Source organism: Mesoplodon mirus, assembly GCF_964341445.2.
Source record: "Mesoplodon mirus genome assembly, chromosome: 9".
Lineage (NCBI taxonomy): Eukaryota > Metazoa > Chordata > Mammalia > Artiodactyla > Ziphiidae > Mesoplodon > Mesoplodon mirus.
Genome location: NC_138985.1, coordinates 68,741,560 through 68,759,552, shown reverse-complemented (window position 1 = coordinate 68,759,552; position 17,993 = coordinate 68,741,560). Strand labels below are relative to the sequence as shown.

The 17,993-nt window shown below is 43.0% G+C and overlaps 1 protein-coding gene across 1 annotated transcript; it reads right to left on the bottom strand.

Annotated features, from left to right (window-relative positions):
• Nucleotides 1-16,552: 16,552 nt before the first annotated feature.
• On the bottom strand, nucleotides 16,553-17,623 carry PRR15 (proline rich 15). The gene has a single exon (XM_082632710.1). The coding sequence runs from the start codon at nucleotides 17,483-17,485 to the stop codon at nucleotides 17,096-17,098; it is 390 nt and encodes a 129-aa protein (XP_082488836.1). The 5' UTR covers nucleotides 17,486-17,623; the 3' UTR covers nucleotides 16,553-17,095.
• Nucleotides 17,624-17,993: the final 370 nt, after the last annotated feature.

Sequence of the window (17,993 nt, the reverse complement as noted above, 5' to 3'; positions counted from 1 at the left end):
AAATAAGATCAAAAGTTGTTTACTATGATTTAAGGGTGTGTGTGTGGTGGGGAGTGGGTTTGACTATAAAGTTGCAACACGGGGAATTTTTGGAGTGAAGGAACTGTCTGTATCCTGACTGTGATGGTTGTTATACCATGCTATAATTTATCAAAACTCACAGAATGAATATTTTGAAATAATTTTTAAAAATAATAGAGATCATAAAAGAAAAAAATAGAATTGATTCTAAAAATATTTAGATATCTTCTGTATGTAAAAATAATTCTAAATAAAATTCCTAACTAAAACACATTTCAAAAAGTGGGTGAGGAATTTACAAGCCATGAGGTCCTTTAGGAGAACACAACGGCTGGCGACCACTAGAGGCAGTACAGAGATGTCTAAAGCACTTTAGTCAAACCCAGAAGATGAATGGCAAATTAATCAAAACCTTCTTCCCGCCTTTGGAATTTTTCAGAGGGCACACTTGGCAATTCTGGGTTACTTCCTTTGTTCCCTCACTTGTATTGTGGGCGACAGACAATGGGCTGATGTGACCGCAGAAGCATTCCAAGTGGGTGCTTATAGATTTGGAATGCCCTGCCTGGGCCGGGGAGGCCCCGGATACTAGAATGGCCGGGATCCCAGGCCTCTGCTAAGGGTGACTGATGGAACAGTGGAGGTGAGCTTTCTGGGTGAGCGTGTGTCTCTGCTCAGGCTTCTAACCAGCCCACTGGTGCCTGCAGATTGGAAACCAGAAACGTGGGATGGGACAAAAAATGTAAAGAGCATAAAAATAAACTTGCTTAGTGTGGCCGAATGCCTGAGGGGCCCGGAGAGGCTGAGGGAGAGTAGAAGAGATGCCACGTGGAGAAAGATGAGGACCAAGAAAAAGGCCAAATGTCTGAGCAGATGCCAACCCATCCTTGCCTCATTTTTCTCTTTTTTTATTTCATTTTTTCTTTCTCTCTTCCTTCTTCTCCTCTCTCTACTCTTCTCATTCTTCACCCCTACACCCCCAACCCTGTATTTTCCCTCCTCTCCTGTGCCTTTGTATCTCCTTCATTCCTCTCTCTCTTCACAAGTCAACTGAATAACGTGTATTCGGTGAACACGGCAGAGACAAGATCAAAGGCGTGAAGGACCATTAGCTTCTGGTGGCTGCCATAACAAACTACAATAAACTTGGTGGCTTAAAACAATGCACATTTATTCCGGAGGCCAAAAGTTTGAAATCAAAGTGTTGGCAGGGCTGCAGTCCCTCTGAAGGCTGTAGGAGAGGGTGCTTCCTTTCCTCTCCAGACATTCCTTGGGTTGTGGCTGCCTGACTCCATCTCTGCCCCCCTCTTCACGTGACCTCTTCTCAGTTTTTAAGATCCTTAATTTATGAATCTGCAAAGACGCTTTTTCCAAATAAGATCATATTCATAGATTCTGAGGGTTAGGACATATCGTTTTTTGGGGGGAAGGGGCACCATTTAACCCATGACAAATGAGGTTCCAACCTCCAGACAACATTTGATTCTTCTGTTCTCACTCATTCAGTAAGCCATGTAGTTCTGACGATGAATTATTACTTAGCCTCACACTAGAATAGAGCAAGTAAAAAGTAAATGCAATTCATGGGTCCTGTACTTAGAGAATCAACAGTGTGGTTGGAAATTCACAATAAATCCTCCCCCCAACCCCCCACATATAAAACATAACACAAGAAAGTTAACACAATAGTTCAATAATGTCATGTAAAATGTAATTAAGAGTAATCTAGTTAGAGAAACAAGACTAGCAAATGTCTCATGATTAAAGGGCAATTAAACTAATAATGTGATAGAAAAACGGACAAAGGATGTGAACAGAGAGTTCATATAAAAGACATAGAAATTAAATGTTCCAAAAGATGCTCAAGCTTACTCATAAGAAAAGAAATGCAAACTAAAACTACCTTGGATATATACTATTTCTTACCTATTATGTAGCTAAAATCCAAAAGTTTGGTAATACTCTCCTGGTGAGGCTATGGAGAGAGTCACTTTCATACATTGCTGGTGAAGTGTAAATTGGTACAACCCTGACAGTGGCAATTTGATGATATCTCTAAAATCTATCTATAAAAATGTTGTGGGGCTTCCCTGGTGGCGCAGTGGTTGGGAGTCTGCCTGCCGATGCAGGGGACACGGGTTTGTGCCCCGGTCCGGGAAGATCCCACATGCCGCGGAGCGGCTGGGCCCGTGAGCCATGGCCGCTGAGCCTGCGCGTCCAGAGCCTGTGCTCCGCAATGGGAGAGGTCACAACAGTGAGAGGTCCGCGTACCGCAAAAAACAAACAAACAAACAAACAAAAGGCTGTGAAGTATATATTCTTTGATCCAGCATGCCTGCTTCTAGGATGTTACTTTACAAAAAAATTTACACAGGTGCAAAATGATCTATGTTCAAATTATTCTATACAGCACCGTCTTAAAGAGCAAAATATTGGAAATGAGCCAGAGATTTTGCAGTAGGCAGCTGAGGAATATGAAGAAGGTAGAGGCTCAGTACCAGGGAAGTCATTATGGGGGGTGGGGAGGTCCCATGACTCAAGCCTCCCTTCTTGGCCCTTGTCTATCATTCTTCTTAAGTAGCAATCATCTTCCATTCCAGCAAGGGTTTCTCTGCAGCCTTGCTTTCTTCCTGACCTAGTTTTTACAACTGTGTTCAGCATTTCATGCAAAGTTTTGGGAAACATTCTCATAAAGGTCCACACCTAAGGGGCATATTGAAGCCCATGCCCACTTTTACCCGGAGGCTGGTCCAGTCATGCTGACATAAACATGCAGGGCCTGGATCTATCACAGCCAATAAAACTATTCATTTGGAATAAAATAGCCTGATAAACCCTGGGTCTGTACCCTTCAGAGGAAATACAGGTACATGTACACATACACACACACATGCACACACATGCACATACACACTCGCCCAATCTAAAGTCCAGCGCATTAGGAATTAATTTGCCAGGAAAAGGATCATAAATTGCCCCACATCAATATGTTTATGTTTCCAGACTCTGAGTCCATCTTTCCTGGCATAGAATCAGAGGACAATGGAAAAAGCAAATATTTGAATTCAGAAGATGCAGCTCTTTAGGACTCACTAACCATAGAACCTTGAACAATCACTTAATTTCTTTGAGATTCCATTTCTCATCAGCAAAATGGGGGTCAAAGTAATATCTGCAACATTAATTAGCTTTTGATGCCTAACAAACCCCAAAACGTAGTGGTTTAAAACAATTAATTTCATGCACAGTTCTGCAGGTCACCATTTGACCTGGCTTAACTGGGTGGCTCTGGTTTCATCTAGGCTCTCTCCTGCTTCTGCAGTGAGCAGCCAAGCCAGCTGGTCTCAGGTAGCCTCAGGAAGACAGCTTATCTCTGCTCCTGAGGTCTCTTCTCCAGTTGACTAGCCTGGACTTGTCTTAAGTTGGAGACAGCTTCTGAGAGAGAGTCAAAGCTCATAAGGCCCCTTGGGGCCTAGATTTGGTGCTATGGACCAAATTGTGTCCCCCCCCACCACAAATTCATATGTTAAAGCCCCAATCCCCAGTGTGACTGTATCTGGGGAAAAGACCTATAAGGAAGTAATAAAGGTTAAATGAAGTCATAAAGGTGGGGTCTTAATCTAACAGGACGTGTCCTTATAAGAGGAAAAGACACCAGAGATCTCTCTCTCTTTGCACAAGCACAGAGGAAAGGCCATGTGGGGTTAAGGTGAGAAGCTCTGTAAGCCAGGAAGAGAGGTTTCACCAGACACCAACCCTGATGGTACCTTGATCTTGAACTTCTAGCCTCCAGAACTGTGAGCAAATAAATTTCTGTTGGTTAAGCCACCCAGTCTGTGGTGTTATAACAGCCTGAGCAGACTAATACAATTGGAGTTGGCAAAATATCACTTCTACCGCATTCCATTGGCCAAAGCAAGACACTAGAAATGAGGCCAAAGGAAAAACGTTAGGAAATAGACTCGACATCTTGATGGGAGGAGCCGCAAAGTCCCTTATCAAAGGGTCATGGATCTAGCAATAATAATCTAAAGCATCTGCCACACATAGTTTTTGTATGCATCACCTGAAATTATGGATATGAAGGCACGTCCTTAATCATAAAGCCCTATAGCAATGTTAACTATGGCATGCAGCCTGTCTCGCTTTGTAGCAGTTGTGACCATTTCTTAACTACCAGGTGTTGTGGTTGTATAGATGTGTCTGGGTAGTACACTGTTCCCAGGGAGTTAGTAAAAGTCGCTGCCTAGTGAAAGAAGTCCTATAATTCTTCTATAAAAATTTTTGTGTATTTATCTATTTTCGTCCTTTTTGAAGTCCTATAATTTTTATAATTAACCAGAGAAGTAGCATGGTTTAGGAAAGCAAGACTGCATTTTCATAGCTAGAAAAGCCTGAAAATAAGTATTTGAATGAGTCTCCCACTCAGTGAGTTCAGGAACAGGAAGTTTGATGGCTGGATGAATAGTAGAAAAGAAGGATGCAAATCAGGTCAGATTTAATGAACTTAGTCATCCACGCTCACCACCTCCCTGAGAGACCAAGGGAAAAACGAGGCTGCTGAGTCAAAGAGGCAGCCCGCCAGGAAGGAATATCTGTGGCTACAGCATTGGACTCTTTTCTCATCCAAAGACCTGCCCATGAGTCCTAAAGACTGTGTCCAGGTTCACAAGCCTTTGCCCTGATCATCTCCTGTCCTTGCGCAGAGCTACAAGCAGAAATCCTACTGACAGTTGTGATAAATAGAGGTTATTCTGTCAGAATGGATAGTCTGGCAAGCTGGTGCTTCTGCTCCAACTGCGAACAGGTTAAATTATACAGCATAGCATATTTCATCATTCTTTCATTGGTGAGGATAGACATGGCGCTCTGACAGCAATGGAGACATAGTGGTTCCTGGGAAGTGGATCTGTGTACCTTGAGAAGTCAGAAGGGTTGAGAGGATAAAGGAAGAGGCTTCAGCCTCTGGAAATCTGCAAACTTGAGGAGTTAAGAGGCAGAACGTCACACTCTGCTGGCAGTCTCTCCTATGTATTGGCTTAAGTAGGCAGGTATGTTGGTCCAGAAGCAAGGGGGGTGATTTGCCCCCCGGGGTTGGGAGCCTGTTTAACACCTTCAGGTCGCTCACAATACCTGAGATGTAATTAACTCATCAAAACATCTTGAATGGTTCCTGAATGATCCAACGCCTGTCTCCAAACTATTATTGCTTGTATAACACTGTAGTGCAGTAAGATTATAAGTAGGTATAGATTAAGATCTTACTTTCTTCTGAATCTGCAGTTTAGTTCACTGCCTGGTACCTAATAGGCACACTGAATAAATACAAGAATGAATGAACTCAATAAACATTTTTTCAATAAATCGATAAATCAATACAAAATAAATGAAGGACACAGTCAGGGTTTAAATTTATAAAGTATATGAAGGGCTAAAAATATTGGTATCTACTTTATTTTTTGTCCCAAGGCCCTTGTACTATGTACTCAATAAATACTTGTTGATTTGCACTGAAGTTACCTAGCCCCCAAATTAAGTATTACATTACAGAAATATGACAGCTAAGTGTCCCAGTTAAAAGGTGCAAGGGGCAAAATTCTACCCTTCATTCCTGAAAAGCCATAGCTCTGTGCCCCTGTAGACTGGAAAGAACTACCTTCTTCCCTCCAAAAAATTCCTGGTGCCTGTAGCCTTGGCTATACCAGGGTCAGGGGCATCTACAGCCCCCTCGTTCTCATTACAATCAGCAGGGGGGCTGACAGGGAACTTTCTTTCAAAACTCATGCCTGTTGGGAGCCTCACTAGGCTACATCTCCTACTCCCCCTGTGCTCCCTCTGCCTCAATCTCTCCATCTAATTCCTGAGAATTGGCTTCAGTGTAAAAGAAACTTAGAATATGTCCAAGGGTGAAGATGTGAGCGGCTGCCTTCAATCAAAACATACCCTTCTGCAAACTCAGACTGAGAGAGATTTCTTGCAAAGAGTGGTCTGTCAAGGCTCATAGGTGTTGACATATTCCACGGAACTGACAGTGGAAGGCTACCTAAGGCTGCCTTGGATTTCCACTATCTGCAAAAGTTGTCCCATGTAAGGTCCCCCCACCTGCAGTAATACAGCAGTGGACAGCTAGAGGAAAGCATGTGGATCATGGGGATGAAGCTGCTTCCTCGTCCTTCACCGTCTCTAGGATCAGAAATGCAGGGAGGGTGGTCACTCCCAAGGCTTTAGAGATTTTATTGGTGACAATGTGGTGTCTCCACATCCCTAAGCCATCCCCCAGGCATTCCTGAGACTTACCATTGCATTTCCCTACTAAGCTAATTGCCTCTTCATCCCAATTTTACTTCCCTTTTTGGGGGATCGGGCAACACCTTAAAATACATTCATCATATAATCCCAGATTCAGGGTATGTTCTTAAACATACAGATGACAGCACGGAATCCGATTCTCTTTTTTGTGTCATCTTGGACCTGAGGATCTTTCTTTTTCTCCATCTCCTAGATGTCCAACTGCCCTTGAGTTTTTGAAACAAAAACATGACCACAGTTTTCCAAAATGCCTCTTGGCATTCCCCAAGGAATGGAGCCTTCACATTCCAGACAGGGTTTAAAGGAAACTGCTGAAATAATTCCTTCAGGCCAATCTCAACCCATCACTCAGGAACTAGAATAAAAACAGCTGATATTACTGAGGGCTTCCTCTGGGCTATGCAGTTTATCTCTAAGAGATATGCTTTTATGTGTGCATAGTTCAAGCAAAATACCATGAAGTGGTATTTGCACTTATTCACAAGGAAACCTGAGCTGGAGAAGGTAGATGACTCCATTCCAGTTCCGTTCCATGTGGCTGCTCAAGCAGCAGAAATGTCCTCAAAAGCACTGAAAGTCTGCAAAGAAAGGGTCTGTCTAAAGAGGTTCATCAAACTCTTGGGACCTTGGAAAACCTGACCTCCAAGGCAGAGGGGAGAACATATTGCAAGACCTGGAGCCTGCTTTGGCTGGAATAGAGGGTGTTTGAAGGGATGGCAGGGAGAGAGACATGGAGGAGTGGGCAGAGGTTGGACCCAGCCGGGTGCTTAAAGCACGTTTATTGGTTTAGGATTTTATCTGGAGGATACTGTCTCATCATACATCAGAGAGTGTTAACCAGGGGAAGGAGATACTGGATTAGCTTTCTATGTTAAAAAGTTTTGAAATCTAACTTTTTACAAAGTTCAGTTCAGTGCTGGGTTGGGGAACAGATTATAGTAGGGGCAGGAGTGGATACAAAGACAGGACCAGAGAGCAGGCTGCTGCGCTGGGCCAGGGGGAGAAACTGGTGCCTTAGATTCTCTTTGTGGCAGGGGCAATGGAGAGAGGTGGACAGATTTGAAAGAGTTTATTAAACATACAGAACAGACTGATCAATTCAATGAAGAGAGCCAGTGAGTTAGGAAGAATGAGGAACCAAGAATGACTTCTGGTTTTCTGTTTTGAGCAATTAAGAGCACTGAAGGAAGAACAGCAAGAGGGGGGAGGAGGGCTTCCCTGGTGGCGCAGTGGTTGAGAGTCCGCCTGCCGATGCAGGGGACACGGGTTCGTGCCCTGATCCGGGGACATCCCACATGCCGTGGAGTGGCTGGGCCCGTGAGCCATGGCCACTGAGCCTGTGCGTCCAGAGCCTGTGCTCCACAATGGGAGAGGCCACAACAGTGAGAGGCCCGCATACCGCAAAAAAAAAAAAAAAAAAAAAAAAAGAGAGAGAGAGGGGGAGGAAACTCAGGAGCAGGTTGAGTCATAGATGTTAATAGGAACGTTGCAAGTAGGAGTCTGGTCAACAGGGTTAGGGACTGCAGAGAGGCTTCTTAGGGTCAGTCTCAAAAGAGGCATAGTAACCATCATGGCGCAATCATTCTAGGTCAGTGGTATAACCCCTTGTTCCCCAGCATCCTTCACCTGGCTGAACTATTCTGACTTAAGAATATGGGTCAATGATAGTAAGTGGGTGCAAATGGGGAAAAATTAAAAATAAAGCTTTGTCTCAGGGTTTTTAAACACACACATAAACTCACACCTGTAAAACATCCATTAAAAAATTACTGAAAGAAAATACACTCAGAAGTGCTTACTCTGGGTAGTGGGCTTATGATAAAATTTTATTAAGTATTTTCTAAAGGATTCATGATGAATTTGCATTAGTAACAGGAAAAGGAAAAAAAATCAGCAAAAAGAAAATCCTAACTTTGAAGATTGTAACAATAAGACTGTAGGTGAATAGTGAGAACAAGTGCTCTTTCCAGACAAGAAAAGGACCTTACATCTGTGACTCTTCTCCTTCTAATAAGTAAACAAGTCTAAAGATGACCACTATTTCAGATTATGATCAGCTGTCAGAGTGAGTTGGTCTGAGCTGTCTTGGATTTATAAAATTTGAGGAAAGGCTCTGAATTTCTAAACTGCTCCAGGGTCCTCTTTAAAGTTATATATATAGAGCCTGGGTCAAGACACGCTTTACCTTCTCACTTCCTTCCATAAATGTTACATGAGTAGAATTGAATATTGGTGATAATAATAAGGCTAATGTTTATTAAGAGTTTACTAAGGAGGTCAGTTCTGTATACATCCCATGCAGCCTTCATAACAAACGAGTGAATTGGGTACAATTATTCTTGAAGATAAATTAGGGCTTCCCTGGTGGCACAGTGGTTGAGAGTCTGCCTGCCGATGCAGGGGACACGGGTTCGTGCCCCAGTCTGGGAAGATCCCACGTGCCGTGGAGTGGCTGGGCCCGTGAGCCATGGCCGCTGAGCCTGTGCGTCCGGAGCCTGTGCTCCGCAACGGGAGAGGCCACAACAGTGAGAGGCCCGCGTACTACAAAAAAAAAAAAAAAAGAAAGAAAGAAATTAAAGTAAAATAAATCAGACAAAGACAAATACTGTATGATCTCACTTATATGTGGAATCTAAAACAAACTGAATAGCAACAGAGAACAGACTGGTGGTTGCCAGAGGGGGTGGGGGAAATGGGTGAAGGTGGTTGAAAGGTACAAACTTCCAGTTGTAAGATGAGTAAGTTCTGGGGGTGTAATGTACAGCATGGTGACTGCAGTTAACAATATCACATTGTATATTTGGAAGTTGCTAAGAGAGTAGATCTTACAAGTTCTCATCACACGAAAAAAAACTGAACTATGTGCGATGGTGGATGCTAACTAAAGTTACTGTGGTAACTGTTTCACAATATATAAATCTATCCAACCATTATGTTGTCCACCTTAAACTAATACAATGTTATATGTCAATTATATCTCCATATCGGGACCAAAAAAACACAAACAAAACAAAACTAACAAATAACAGCAACAAAAATTAAAGCATGGCAGGTTGTATAACTCAAATAGGTTCACAGACAGTAAATGGAAAAGCCAGGATTTAAATCTAACTCATCTGACTTTAGAACCCTCTGTCTTAACTACTATATTACTTCACTTCTCCTGCAAGAAATTTAAGTCCTCATTCGCTCAACAAATATTTAATGAGTACTACGTGCTAGGCGCTGCGCTGGCCACAGCAGAGCCAGCATAAATTAGAGTCCCTCCCCTTTAAGAGTTTACCATCTGGTGGTAGAGACAGTAACAATACTGTCTGTGGGATGGGCTGCGGCAGGAGTCTGTGTGTCCACTGCAGGGACACAGACGAGGGCATCTAACTCTATCTTGGAGGCTCTTAGCGAAGCAACTAATGTTACAGTTAAAACTTAGTGGAAGAGTAGGTGTTGTATGGCTATTTACAATATATGTATTTATAATATATAAAAATAATATATATGCAAAGGAGGAAATTTCAAGTTAGCTGGAAGAGCTGGTATTGGTAGATCTGAGCACAGCCCAGAAAAATATCATGTCAATGGTGAGGGACATGATGTTGACCACAATCCTACTGTAAAATTTATTGCATGTAATTGGAGATCTGGTCTGTTTTGAATATAAAGGTAAACACTGCTTCTCTTAATAGACACTATAATAACAGAATTTTTGAAGTTGAAGTGTCTGAACTTCTTGTTTTACAGGTGAGAAAATGAAAGCCCAGAGCAGTTAAGTGGTTCGCCTGAGACCACACAACTACCAGTTAGAAAAATGGGTCTAGAGCCTGGGCTTCCTTTCAGGCAGGCCAGTCTGTCCTTTACCAAAGCCCATCACCTTCAGGGCATAGTTCCATCTATTCATGGACTCCCAGCTGCTGTATAAGGCTGTGTAGGTTGTTTACTGGACAAGGGTGCCTGCTACGGGAGTGTTGGCGGGGGGCACTGAAGCCCACCCAGAGGAAGTAGCCCCCTTTTCTCACTCTCACAGGCACTTTATAGACAAGCAATTGCCCTCTTGAAATGAATGTAGCCCAGCCTACAGAAACACCAGTTTCCTCCCATACTATATTAACACAGCGATATTTCCTGTATTTTTACCCATGCTGTTCAAAGAATTTAGTGATTAGTGCTTTAGTGCCCACTGGCACACAAAAACCAGTTCTGGTAGGTAGATTTCCAAACAAGCTTCACTGGTGTGATTTCCGTGCCTACAAGTGTGTCTTAGCCGTGCCCTTTCCAACAAGGTGCAGGGGTTTGGAGCAAAGAGGGGATCTCCTTTGACTGCTTAATCTCAGCTCCGGGGTCGTAGTTGAACCTTATATTATTACTGTGTTCTTTTGGGTTCCTGTTACTTCTTTTTTTTTAAGATGTTGGGGGTAGGAGTTTATTACTTTATTTATTTATTTTTGCTGTGTTGGGTCTTCGTTTCTGTGCGAGGGTTTTCTCTAGTTGTGGCAAGCGGGGGCCACTCTTCATCGCGGTGCGCACGCCTCTCACTATCGTGGCCTCTCTTGTTGCAGAGCACAGGCTCCAGACACGCAGGCTCAGTAGTTGTGGCTCACGGGCCCAGTTGCTCCGCGGCATGTGGGATCCTCCCAGACCAGGGCTCGAACCCGTGTCCCCTGCATTAGCAGGCAGATTCTCAACCACTGCGCCACCAGGGAAGCCCCTCCCGTTACTTCTTACCAGGCAATCCCTTCTCACTGCAATCTGTATCACGGATAATAGTTCTGTATAGTAAATGCTCCCTGTTCAAATTACTGTGTGGTTTGTCTCTCCTGATTAGGCTCTGACTGATTCACAAACCTCTTAAATTTTTCTATCAGCCAGACACAGCCTGCTTTCCTAGAGGAGAAATATTGTGGCCCTACCAAGAAGTACATGCAAGTACAGCATGGAAGGCCCATGCCCTTGTAGATTAGCCAGGAGTTCATGAAGGGGCATGAAGAATGAACATTGCCCTTGGAATTTCTGAGCAACTCGACTAAAAGGGCAGTGAGGCATGTGATCACATGCATATAATATGGTCAGTGGGAGTGGTAACACGCGCTTGAATGTACTATGCATAGGTGTTTCCCAACAGAGTGAAGGAGGACCATGACAGTCGCGTGGGAAGAGACTCCTGAATCTTAGCGGTTGATTGAGACTTTGCCAGGCAGGTAGTGGAGAAAGAATATTCCAAGCAGGGGCAACAGGACAGACAGAAGCCTGCAGGCGTGGCAAGGTACTCTTGGGAATTGTCAGTAATATGGAATGGCTGGATAGGGGTAGCAGCCCTTGTGAAGGAGTTTGACCTTATCCTTCACAGTTTTAAAGACAGTGTAGAGGAGAGTTAAAAAATGATTGTTTCCAGGCCCCTGGCCTAGAGGGGATGAATTCTTGACCAAGGACAACACCAATGAGAATGGAAAAAGATGAGTTTAAACAAGAGTACAGAATCAGGTAGATTGGCAGGATTTGGGGCCCTTGAGGGCTAGTTATGAGGAACTGAGATTATAGTTGTGAAAACACACTTTTTGAATAATATGTATATAATTATATAGCCTTGCTGCAATTTGATTCTAAGCATGAATAATGAGGCTCCATGCTCCTATACAGCAGAATTACCCTGATTATTGGGCCAGATGACAGTGTGGTGACAGCACTGTATGATAATGTGGTAGCTTTATTGCAATTTATGCTTCTCTACCTCCCTCCCAACTTCCCACCTGACCATCAGTACTGGACAGTTGGTGCCTTTGTGTTTTATAGTAAACAATGAGCACTCTATGAATTAGCTTTTACAGCCCGTTGTTCAAAACAGCAAATTCCTAAGAGAGAGTTTTAAAGTGGGAATATAGACTCCATCCCATCATTTTACAGAAGAGCAAACCAACACCCAGATCATCTAAGACTCATCTAAGAGCAAGGTAGAGAGAGAATTATGACCGGGTGTCTTGGAAAACTTTGCAGGAGCTCTTTGCTGCCATCTTTGTAGGATATGCTTGTTGACTGGCACGAGAAAAAGATTAATAAGCCAGGGTACTTGTAACTCAAGGAATATCCCTTCAGAAAAAGCACAGGGAGGTCCTAGATGGGTTCCGTATTCCCCACTTAACGGCAGGTGAGTCAGCAGCTCCTTTCAGGGGTAGGAACCTTCATCTTCTTCAACATGAACCTTTCTAGTTTAAGGGCTGGAAATTTTTGTCTCGTGGGTAAACAGTCTTGTTATACATGTCAGAGATAAAGATACTCCATCTTTTTATTGCACGAGGTTATGTCAACAACTCTGACATGACAGTTACGCATCCATCTCTTTGTCATCCGCAGCACAATTTGGTTTGGAAGAAGGGCTGAATTCCTTGTTTTGAATATCTGGAAGGATCGCTGATATCCTCTGTCAGTTTTATTTACCATGATCTTTAGCTACTACCATTTCTATACAGTGGTCAACTGTCCTCTGCCAGAGCAAGACCTGTGTGGTTTCCTTACAATTTATCTCCTTAATGATAATCTTCTCTCGCCATGAATGCTATTCATCCCATGTTCCAGATGTACGGGGCCATCTTTTGACAAAGTGGTTGTTAATACACTGTGCCTGCAGGAGGCTGGGGAAGGGCCCTGTGCCTCCCTCCGGGCGGCCCCTCTTCCACATCTCTGAGCCTGATGGGGACGCACATGCGATCTCTCAGAGGCGAGGTGAGAATGGGGCCGAGGGTACAGGAAACAGGTGAGAAGAACAAAGCTGTGATGGGACAGCCAGCTTGTCAGTGACAGTGTACCCTGGGCTGCACACTTGTTTCTAGCCTAAGGTACTGGTTATGTTGACACCCAAGGGTATAAAATATCTCTGGTCCCACCCTCTACTTGCCATGGAGATAAACTCATGCTTATCCCAAGAAAGAATCTCTTACATTTCTGGGTAATTATCATAAGATGCTCTGCAAATAAAATAAGAGTTTTTAAAGATCAGTTACCCCTACATCTCTATCATGCTAGCTTTTTTTAGTGTTTGTTTCTAGTCTGGCTGATACTTCTCAACTAAGGAAAAATAATATTCTCTATCTCTTTTTCTCATAAAAGGTGCCTTGGATCACTGGATATTAGTGCCCTATTTCCCCCCTTATTCCTTTCCAGTTCACCTTTTATTTGAAAGGTGCCCACTTTCTGCCCACTTTTATTATTTATTTATTTCAAGCCACCCAAATTTTCTTCTGTGTATCCCATGAGAAGAACTATTTCTGACAAAGCTTCAGCCCATGCTACTGTTCATTAGGTTTATAGTTCCCTTCTAAGGACTCGGCAAGATCAGCGTTCTGAGTTTGCACTACATTTCAAAGCAGAAAAAAATATTTCCCAGTGTTATATGAAGCAGAATGTCCTAACTGTATACAAAATAGAGTCTCTGCTCTTGAAATGCAAATCAGAATGGGATGAACAACAGAAGCACGAACACAAAGGGACGTTCAGGTGACCTGTAATATGAGTTACTGCTCAGCCACCGACTGCAAGGACAGTCACTGAGGTAAAAACCACCCGGTTCGTATAATTATTATGGTTATGAAAATATTGAGGAAACACGCTGCTAGATTTTTGTCCCTTTTTCACATAATTTGGAAGCATGGCATAAGAATTTCTTTAATCGTTTCCAAATTTGTGAGTGAAATTTCATTTGTAAGGGATTTTAAGAAAACAAAAGTCTCCAACCTAATTAACTCCAAATTTAATTCAACATTTTCCTTTTATTTACTATAAAATATCTTGAGGTTTAAACATTTTCAAAATCTGTATATATGTTATAGGAATGTAATTAATCATCTGCAGAGCACATAAATCCCAGCAAGACACTTTGTCAAATTATCTCATCTTACTCATGATCCTTTTATCCCACCAATTTTTCTTGGTTTCTGATTTCACTGAGTTGGGATTAAGTCAGTGCATTCCTCCCACTGCATAATTAGGACTGCTTTAAAACTATGTAATTACAAACCTCAACTGCCAATTGTGCATTGCATTCATTGTCATAACTGCCATTAGCATGGTTTTAAATTCTTTCAGAACAGTGGGGAAAGATGTCATGTTAATAAGTTCCACTGCTATATGTCTGCTATTGATTATCTGCAGCAATTATAGACTTGGATGGGATCCAAAACTAGACACAGAACCCAGGAAAATGCCAAAGTTTTGTGAATCTAGAGGAATTTTTAAGAAAAAAAAAGTTCTTTAAAACAATAAAACTGGATGAAAGAGTTACTGTAAGATTTTAAAAGTATGCAATGGCTGGCTTACTTTTATAAATGGGTACAGATCTAATCTCTTGGTCTTCCTGGGAGGGGAGAAGTATTTTGGGTAGTTATCCGCTCTAATTTTGATTACCTTCTACAGAAATTAAAATACTATGAAGGTGTTCCAAAGCCTGATCTGACAGCGTCTGCTCTATTCACTCCCACTGCTGGTCGGCCCACAATCCCCTCCCTTAGCACGAACCTCTTCTCTGAGTCCGAGATCCCGACTCCCTCTTCTTCATTAGAGTCTAGAGATGGTAGGTAGACCCACTTAAAATTGATGTGAAGTCTTCCTCATCCAGAAAGCTCACCCTGATGAGACTTCAGTCACGTATTTCCCAATTCTGAATACAAAACAAAAAAAACTTTTAATGATTAAAAAAAAAAACCCTCACAAACTCTCTTTTAAGAAACTAAGGTGTTCATAATCCCCATGTAAACGATTTCCTTTGGAGTAAGCCTTTAGTATGTGGAAGCGCATGTATCAAATGGTAAACTCTATGATTTTGCTGGTATCCAAGCTTGATTCACTAATTTAAATCCATTTTAGCCATTTTCATCAAGTTTCTTTGTTAAATCTCTTTGGAGAATCAACATGCTTTGTCACAAATTATTAATTTAAGATTACTTAAATTACTTAAGATTACTAATCTCAAACCAAAAACTATATATAACAAATTCAGGAGCTCCAATCAAGTTCTTGCCTGTCATTATCCACATTATATATATATAATATATATAATAATTATATATATAATGTAGATATTATATATATAAATTATTATATATATTATATATAGTTTATATATTATATATATGAGTGCAATGCACAATCGGCAGTTGAGGTTTGTAATTACAGTTTTAAAGCAGTCCTAATTATGCAGTGGGAGGAATGCACTGATTTAACCCCAACTCAGTGAAATCAGAATTTTATATATTTATATATATTATATATATTACGTATGTTATTTTCTTTAGCATCTTTATTGGAGTATAATTGCTTTACAATGGTGTGTTAGTTTCTGCTTTATAACTATATATGTTATTAATATATTAAATATATTAATATATTTATATATAATATATATTATATATATATTATATATATATACAATGTGTGTGTGTATATATATATATATATATATATATATATATATATATATATATATACACACACACACACTTTGATCATTATAATTTCCCCGCTATGCATTTCTAAATGGTTATAAATGAACTGAATTGTGGTGGGAAGGGTTCCGGGGATCTTAACAACTACAATAACTCTCTTGTAATTTGCTGAAAGCAAGTGATTTCAGTACTGATTTACTCTTTTACTTGAAGTTCATAACAAAAACAAACAGGTAGATTTTTGTTAAAAATCTACAGGTTGGTAGATCTTTAAGGCCTTGCACCTAGATAAATTCATACTTCAGACTAAAGAAATTAGTTTTTGAAGCAAAGAGGGTGGGAAAAAAGACAGCTTTGGACAAACTGAGAGTTCAGTCCACCTGTCTGAATAAGTGTTTTTAGACAATTGTGAGTCAGGTTAATAATGAATACAGAAAGAATTATTATTAGCATTGTGACTTACTCTATGAAGATGCAGTGAAGTAAGAAAGAAAACTTAGGAATAATTAATTGGTACCTCTCGCTGTCTTCCTCGAATTTGGTTTGTAAATAGGGATATCCAGCTAGCTGGTTCCTATCTGGGTGTTGGTAGTTTGTAGACATGTTCTCCTCCCTGCAGCTTTTCAAGAGGAACTGTCAGGTTATGTGGCAAATGATTAACTCTGTCACCCTGGATTTTGCATGCCTGCTTTTAAGTATGATGAGATTGTCTTACAATGGAAAACAAAATACAAAAGTCACCTTAAGTCTTACAGTGCAACAGTTTTAATAGTCCATGCTAAAACAGGCAGTACAGTTTTGCAGTTCAACATTAAAAGCAATCCTGCCTTACTTAAAATGCTTCTACTTAAGAATGCTTCCTGCTCTCTCCCATCCCTTCACTTAAGGTGTGTCTACAGAAGTACTCCTAAAGTGCATTTCTCAGGCATTAAAGATAGCACTGTGATTTGCTTTCCAATAGCAAGTTCGGAATCAGAGCACTCCGTTCTCAGTGGAGGGCTGCGCAATTCCAGTTGAGCTAAGGTCTCTTACAAAAGTAACCTTCTCACTCCCACGGGCGACGCAAAGGAGACCACTGAAGTTTTTTGAAAAAAATTGTGCCAACTTCCTCTGCGGTATCTTCTCTTACCACGAATAAATATTTAATGCATCCTTGAGTCGTGATATACGGAACACTCAACTGTCACGTCCATTTCCAGGAAAATAAAATCTGGAGGCCTTGTGCGAATATTCTGAATTTGGTGGGATGAGACTCCAAGTACAGGGGCGGGGCAGAATTCTCGGGTTTAGACCTGGGGGTTGGGGAGGCGTGGTGCGAAGAGAGTCCCGGAGCGCTCGGGCTACTGCTTGTCGTCGTGCGGGTCACCAGAGAAGCTCGCCTCTTCCGAGGACCTGATTCCCTCGGGGAGCAGAGTGGCGCGCGCTTTCCTCTTCTCCTTAAAGCGGCCCGAGCGCGAGATCTTCAAATTTCGGCGGCTGTTGCCCGATTTCTCCCCGCCCAGCTTGTCTGGCTTGTGGGGCTCGCCGGCGCCCCCGAGGAGATTGGGATGCTGATTCTCCCGGGAACTGCTAGTCCAGTCGGGGCCAGGCGGGGCGGGCGCCGCGGGTTCCCCGGGGTCAGGCTGGGCGGGAGGCTTCGCACCCCCCGCGGCGTCCTTGCTTTTCTTCCTGCTGTTCTTTAGCGAACTCCACCAGGAGCCCGAGCTGCCGGTGCCGCCGCCGTCGGCCATGGCCAGCGGGCCAAGTGGCGGGGGGCGCGGCGAGCGGGGAAGGGCCTCAGCGACAGCGGCGCCTCTCTCGTCCACCTCGGCCCTGCCCCGGCTTCTCGCAAGCGGGCTGCGGGCTGGGAGCCACCGAAGCAGAGGCTTGTGCTGGGGAGGAAAACAAAACTTGGTTATTGGGTTTGTCGAAGTCACGTGCCCCTCAATCCCACTTCCTCCTCTTGGCTCCGGCTGGCACCGGAGCGGCTGGGGTCCGAGGGTCCGCAGCCGCGCGGGCCTCAGAGGGCACCACCGCCCCACCCCCCCACCCCCACCCCCCGCCGGGCGCAGGCGGACGAAGGGCCTCCGGGGCGCCACCCTCTGGTCTTGAGACTGAGTCTTGGCACTCCCTGGCCTCAGCCTTAGTCTGGCTTCCAGGATGGCGCAGTGGTCCGCGCGCGAGGGCCACCCAGGGGTGGGTGCCGGGGCTTCTGGATTTACCAGGCCCCAGAGGGAAAATGGCCTGTCCTGTCACTCT

Excerpts from the sequence above, each read along its gene's own strand:
- PRR15 (XM_082632710.1), bottom strand. The coding sequence starts at position 17,485 with ATGGCCGACGGCGGCGGCACCGGCAGCTCGGGCTCCTGGTGGAGTTCG.